We start from the raw sequence: 6,959 nt of genomic DNA, 5'->3' as shown, positions 1-6,959 counted from the left end.
CCTGTGCCTTGCATCGATTTGTGTTGATTTCTTCTCTTGTCATGCCTTGCTCCTTTTCACGAGGCTCCAGGCCAGCCTGGTCTGCCCAGGCTCTGCTCAGTCGGCCATGATGGCAGGAGGCTAGGATGCTCGCTCTCTGCTTCCCTGTGGCCCTGCCCTTCATTCTGCTGCCAGTTGACTCTCTGATCTGCCTCCACCCTGCTTAGCAGGCTTCCTGCTTCCCCCAGAGAGCAGAGCTCAGCCTCCCTCCAATCCGACCTAGCCCCGTGGCCAGCTCTCCCCTTCGTGTGTGCCTTCTGTTCTGACTATTGCTGCTGCTATGGGATAGCCCCAGTGTTGTGACAGAACAACATCTGCTGTGGTCACCAGTCTGCAACCTGGGCAGAGCTCAAAGAGACAGCTCACCCCTGTTTCCTGAGACTACAACTGAGACATGTCACATGGGGCTGAAAGGTTGACATCCAAGGTGGCCCACCCTGGTGACCCATCTACCCACCGCAAGGCCGGTGAGATGGTCCCTGGCTCTTGGTTTCTCTCCACAGATGGCTTAGGCTTCCTCACAGTATGGTGGCCTGGTGCTCTGCAAGGACCTTGTCTCCAAAGCCACTTGCTGTCACTTTAGCAGTGATATGGGGCTATGGGGTATTCTTGACCTGAAGGGAGGGGACAGCAACCCTGGTTTCTCTTGGGAACCATGTCAAAGGTACAGCAGAAGCACATGGCGAGAGGAGAGGTGTGGCCATGCTGTCTGTGAGGCAGGGCTCTCAGAGGAGCAGAGCCAATCGAATATATATGTGCACACACACACACACACACACACACACACACACACACACACGTATTCATATATTCTAGGAGGGGTTTATTAGATTGGCTTACAGGATCCCGGCTGCCTGCTAATGTAAGGGCTAAGGATCAGGACTCCTCAGCAATCCCACTCTAGACTGAAGGCATGGGAGTCACTAGAACAAAGAAATGGGTCCTGATGTCAGTGGAGGGGGTAATGGAGGGGGACAGACTCCTGCAGAGAAAGCAGGAAGTGAAGGGAGGCACGGACTTCCTCTTTCACTTCTTCAGATCTGGGTTGCCCTTTGGAGGGGCAAACCCACATTAAGGGTGGTTCTGTACTGCCTCGGCCCACAGCATCCTCTGTGGAACACTCCTCACAAACAGGTACCATTAATGGGTACTAGATGGCTCTTTAAAAACAAACAAAGATTTTTTTTCATTACTATGCTGCCTTGGGGCTCCTACAGGGAGATCCTGGGCCCGGGAATCCAATCTAGATCTGACGCTCTTGCAGCAGCCTGAGGCCTCCTCCCTGGGCAGTGCATCCCTAGGGAAGCCAGTTTTGGAGGCTGCTACCCTGGTTGTGCCTGCGAGAGAGGTGAAAGACCCTCCCTGGTGGCCACTTCCAATCCCCCTGCCTCTGCCCCTGTTTCTGCCTTCTGAGTGCCGGGATCATAGGCAGGTACTACACCTGGCTTTTGTTTTGTTTTTGAGACAGAGTCTCATGTTGCCCAAGCTGGTCTTGAACTTCTGATCCTCCAGTTTCAGCCTCTGGGATTACAGCTGTGCTTCAACACACCCAGATCTTCTCAATAGCTTCTAGGTGAGTCTTGCATCTGTTATTAGTTGAAGATGCAGGGGCTGGCAAGATGGCTCGGTGGATAAAAGCACTTGCCACTAAGCCTGATGACCTGAGTTCAATCCCTGGAATCCATGTAGAGGTGAAAGAGAGAGTTGACGCCACAAAGTTGTCCTTGGATCGCTGCATGTGCACTGTGGTGTGTGTGTGTGTGTGTGTGTGTGTGTGTGTGTGTGTGTATAATAATAATATAATATAAAAAATAATAACAGGCGCTGGAGAGATGGCTCAGAGGTTAAGCGTACTGACTGCTCTTCCAGAGGTCCTGAGTTCAATTCCTAGCAACCACATGGTGGCTCACAACCATCTGTAATGAGATCTGGTGCCCTCTTCTGGCCTTCAGGGATTCATGCAGGCAGAACACTGTGTACATAATAAATAAACAAACAAACAAATAAATAAATAACAGTATTGGCACTGGTTCATAATGGGGGGTTGTTTGTTTGTTTTCAAGACAGAGTCTCTCTCTATGTATCCCTGCTGTTCTGTAACTCTCCTGGCTAGCCTCGAACTCACAGAGATCCACCTGCCTCTGCCTCCTAAATGCTGAGCTTAAAGGAGTGAGCCACCACACCTTGTTTTCCCTTTTTTTTTGTTTTTTCTCCTTCATTTTTAAACTTTTAGTAATTTTTGTCGGCCATTTATTGAATGTATGTGGATGTCTTGCCTGCATGTTTGTGCACCACATACATGCAATGCCAACAGAGGCCAGAAGAGGGCATCAGATCCCCTGAGACTGCAGTTAGAGCTGGCTGTGAGCCATCATTGTGGAACTCTGCAATTGCTCTTCACTTCCTCAACTTAGGCCAGTGCTTGAACTTTAGCCTTCCAGTCCCCACCCTACCCCCTTTTTTGGGGACAGGACCTCACCATGTATCTGAGTGAGTTCAAGACCAGCCTGGGCTATTGGGAGGCCCTGTCACATACAAACGGAAAAAGCAAAGCTCTGTGAGTCTAGCTCCTGAGGCCCTAGTTCAGGCCTGTACCCACAGAGGCTGAGGCAGGAAGATGGAGAGTGCAAGGCCTGTGTGAGACTGTCTCAAATACCCTGGGGCTGGAGAGGTGGCTCAGAGGTTAAGAACACTGGCTGTTCTTCCAGACAGTTGGATTCCCAGCAGCCACACGGCAGCTCACAACTGCTTACAACTGCAGATCCAGGGCAGCTGAAGCGCACTTCCAGGCCCTGAGAATACCAGGGCATACAAGGAAGCAAACACACATATATACATAGGTATATACCCATATATACTTAAAACTTTTTTATTATTATTTATTTATTTTTGAGACAAGGTTTCTCTCTGTGTAGTACTGACTGTCCTGGAACTTACTATGTAGACCAGGCTAGACTCAAATTCACAGAGATCCACCTGCCTCTGCATCTGAGCACTGAGTTTAAAGGTGTGCACCATCACACCCAGCTTTAAAGTAAAAATTTTAAAGCTTTGTGAACAGCTCCTGTGAGCTGAGATCATTGCCAATGACTACTGAAGAGGAAACAGACAGACAGGTTCTGCTGCGTGCAGGCCACCAGCCCAACCCCTGCATGTGTCCAGGGACGGTTTTCAGGCTCCAGGAGACAAGGACTGGTCTGGTCTCAACGCTTGGGATTCATGCCTTTTCCTGCAGGAAGGGAGGTGGGGAGGGGAGTGTGAAAACAGATGGAAATGTAATTTTTTAATGACAGCAGCAGATGGTAAAAAGACACAAGAGTGTATTCACACCATGTCGGAGCCGTGTGAGAGCGCCTGGCCCAGCCAGAATGTGCACGGTGGGGCTGTCGTGATGGCTCCCCCGCCAAACCCAGAAGGCGGGCCAGCTGCAGGCAGGAACGGGCCCCAGGGAGGGGTAGGACACACTGCCAGGCTGCACACAGCCACAGGTGGATGGCAAATACCTGTGGCCACCTGGTGGGATCTAGAGACAGTGCACTGGTTCTTCCAGGCATGGTATTACTTGGAGCACTGGGCTCCAGGTGCCCACGGCTCCCAAAGGCTGGGCTCATGGTAGCTCATCTTGCCCCTGATGCCCAATGCTGATGCAATATGTTGCACCCCTGACTCCATCCACGTCAAATTCCTGCAGAAGTGTAGATAGCAGCTGGACATGGCTCCGCTCATGCCTCTAGTCCCCACACTTGGGAGGCAGAAGCTTCAAGTCTGAGGCAAGCCTGGGCTACATAGTGAGTTACAGGCCAGTCTTGGTTACAGACTCCCTCAAAACAAAAACAAAAATAAGTTAAGACTGGGCTTGGTGGCACATGCCTTTAAACTCCAGCAGAGGCAAGAGGATCTCTGTGAATTTGAGGGCAGCCTGTTCTATAAAGCGAGTTCCAGGACAGCCAGCCAGAGGAAACCCTGTTTTGAAAACCAAAAAAAAAAAAAAAAGTAGAATTAAATGTAGATAGAGAGTGTCACGCTGTATACCCCATACTTCCCGTAATCATTGGGCTTCCAAGGTCAGTTTCAAGTTTTGCTTTAATTAAAAACAGGTTTCTCCCCCCACCCCACCCCCGTCCCCGCTACATGCTACATTTATTTACTCCGTGTGCATGTGGGGAACAGAGGATGACTTTGTGGAGTGTGTCCTCTCTTTTCACCTTTAGGTAGGTAGGTACTGGGGATTGGATTCTGGCTGGCTGCCTTGCACAGCAAGCCCCTTTACCCACTAAGCCATCTGGATGAGCTGATGCCAAGTTTATTTATTTGTTTGTTTGTTTGAGACAGGGTCACATCTATTCCAGGCTAGCCTCAAACTTGCTATGTAACTGAGGATGCCTTTGAACTTCTGACCCCCTGCCTCCACCTCCAGAGCACTGGGGTCACAGTCTCAGCGAGGACTTGCCTGTTTTTCTTGAGATTAGGTTGGAGCTGTGGAAGTTGTGGATTGTGAGCGGAGGAAGGATGGAGAGTAAAGCCTCCATTAAGGGTGACATCAAAGACATCTGTCGCCGCTCACTGCTGGAGGTCACACAGCAGAGCGACAGCTTTCCCACCACTTTGATCTTTGGAGGGCAGCCACCAAGAACAGCCGCACTGACAGGGTGGGCATCAGGAGGTGGCTCCCAGGGGAGGGGGTCCTGTATGCCACTCAGAAGTATGATTGTCTTGACTCCTTCGCTGCTCATCCTCCATGCTAGTGTGGCCCTTGGAATCTTAGGCTTATTATCTGAGCAATTGCTGTTCCGATCACGTAGGTCTGGCTTTCCCGGGAGCGAATTCTGCTAGTCCTGTGTCCCTGCAGCAAGTGCCCAGCAGGGGGCCTGTGTGGGTGTCATCTCATCCAGGGACCAGACCCTCCTACTCATCTCCCCACTGCCCAGACCTGTAATCTCCTCCTCCCTTTTGTTTTCCTCCCCCTCTTATATTCCCCACCCCCCTTCCCTCCATTCCCTTGCTCCCTTTCTCCTCTCCTTGGTCCCTTTGTTCTTAAGATAGTGGCTTGCTGTGTGGCCTGAACTTGGAATCCTCCTGTCTCTGCCTCTTGAGTGCTGGGGTGATAGGCATACACTTCTGTACCTAACTCCATTCTCCGAGGAAGACCAGTTCCATATCCTGGAGAACAGTGGAGCTGATGTTCTTAGCCCTCTAGTGGACAGAGAGGGAACTGCATTGAAGAGTTGCCCCACTCCTGTTGACCTGGTTCACAGCGGCCAAGTCAAATACCTTTTGAGTATGTGCAATTCAGCAACTTCTAGTAAATGTACAGAGCTGTGTAACCATTACCATCCACCAATTCTAGGACAATTCTATCATAACCTCCAACAAAGAGTGAGCACCACTAACACCAGCAACAGTCTTTTGTTGTTGTTGTTGTTGTTGTTGTTGTTGTTAATTAGCCTTTTTATTTATTTATTTTTCAGTTGAAGCTCTCTTACTGGTCCTGCTTCCGTGAGTGGCTGAGAACAAGGGAAAGTGGAGGGCAACCAGCTGGTGCAGGGAAGGTCATTTCCACATTTCATTTACACACAGAACTAAACAGACCAGCACAGAGTCACTCTTGTGGTTAGAAGTTGACAGCATGGGATGGGGGTGGGCATGAGGAGTAGGCTCCCCCAAAACTGGGTGCCTGGGAAGGGACTTGGTCTTCTTCAATCCAAGAAGAATCAGAAGATAAAAGCAGTTTGGAAAGGCTAGAACCATCAGGGTGGAGGGGTTGGGGGTGGAGGAACATTTGGCAACTGGGGTGAAGGGATTACCCTCCCCCTGCTGGGATCCCCCAAGCTCTTCCGGTCTGGCAGGAAAAGGGCAGCCTGCAACACCCCTGAGCAGGTCTGGGGCTGCTAGATTCTCCAGGCAGGGGGCTGGAGGTGGTTCACAAAGGCTTGCCCTCCAGAGAGATCACAGCGCTGCCACCTAGTTTTTCTGCCAGGGTGCAGCGTCCTTGAGTGCCTTGTAGCAATCTGCTTGTGATTCATACTTGATTCCCGTCAGCTTCTTCTTGATGGCATCCTTGGAGCTGGCATAGATCATTTTATTCTTAAGGGGTGCACTCCCAGAGGCCCAGAAGATGAACACCAGGTCCTCCTTCTTGCTCTCCTTGGTCTGGTAGGTTGCACTGTAGAGAGCATAATGGCAGTCCTTGTCCGGCAGCATCTTGACAAAAGTGGTGTAGGGGAAGTCCACAGTCTGCCCCACATCTCCTACCAGAACCTCCTTGCCCTCCTCCAGGATGATGTTCTTGTCCTCACTCAGGCAGAAGAGCGCTGCCTTCTTGCGTTTCTTCACTTCTTCTGGTGTTAAAGACTTGTGCACTTTCATGTCATTAAACACTTTGACGACACCATCCGAGACAGCCACATGGGAGGCCATGTTTCCGGAAGCGAACAGGAGGCGGAGAGCTACAGAAGAACTGAGCCGCCGCAGCTGCTGCCGGGATCTGACTGAACCCCATGAACAGTTTTATTTTCCCTTCCTCACTCCTGACAACTATGAATCTTTCTGTTGCTAGGGACCTGCCTGTTGTGGACGCGTTGTTGAAGGAAATCTCACTGCACAGACTTCTGTGTCTGGTTGCTGCTGCTTTTTATCATTTTATCTTCTGTGTAAGAGCATTTTGCCTGCCCATATGCCAGTGTACCACATGTGTGCCCGGTGCCCATGGCAGCCGGAAGAGGGCTTCAGTTCCCCCAGAACTGTAGTTACAGATGGCTGTCAATCACCATATGGGTGCTAGAATCAAACCCAAGTCCTCGGGAAGAGCATAACCGCTGAGCCATCTCTCCAGTCCTGTATGTGGATTTTTTTCCCCACTCAACATGTCAGGTTTTAGCCTTCTTTGTGTGTTGTTTGTTTTTGTGTATAGTTATATTTTA

The 6,959-nt window shown here is 50.5% G+C and overlaps 1 protein-coding gene across 1 annotated transcript; it reads right to left on the bottom strand.

Annotated features, from left to right (window-relative positions):
• Positions 1–6,000: 6,000 nt before the first annotated feature.
• LOC118583438 (cofilin-1-like) lies at positions 6,001–6,456 on the bottom strand. The gene has a single exon (XM_036186762.1). It carries the CDS (start codon positions 6,454–6,456, stop codon positions 6,001–6,003), a length of 456 nt encoding a protein of 151 aa, XP_036042655.1.
• Between the last annotated feature and the right edge of the window lie 503 nt (positions 6,457–6,959).

This window comes from Onychomys torridus, chromosome 5, assembly GCF_903995425.1.
Source record: "Onychomys torridus chromosome 5, mOncTor1.1, whole genome shotgun sequence".
Lineage (NCBI taxonomy): Eukaryota > Metazoa > Chordata > Mammalia > Rodentia > Cricetidae > Onychomys > Onychomys torridus.
This window is presented reverse-complemented; position numbering and strand designations above follow the sequence as displayed.

Excerpts from the sequence above, each read along its gene's own strand:
- LOC118583438 (XM_036186762.1), bottom strand. The coding sequence starts at position 6,456 with ATGGCCTCCCATGTGGCTGTCTCGGATGGTGTCGTCAAAGTGTTTAAT.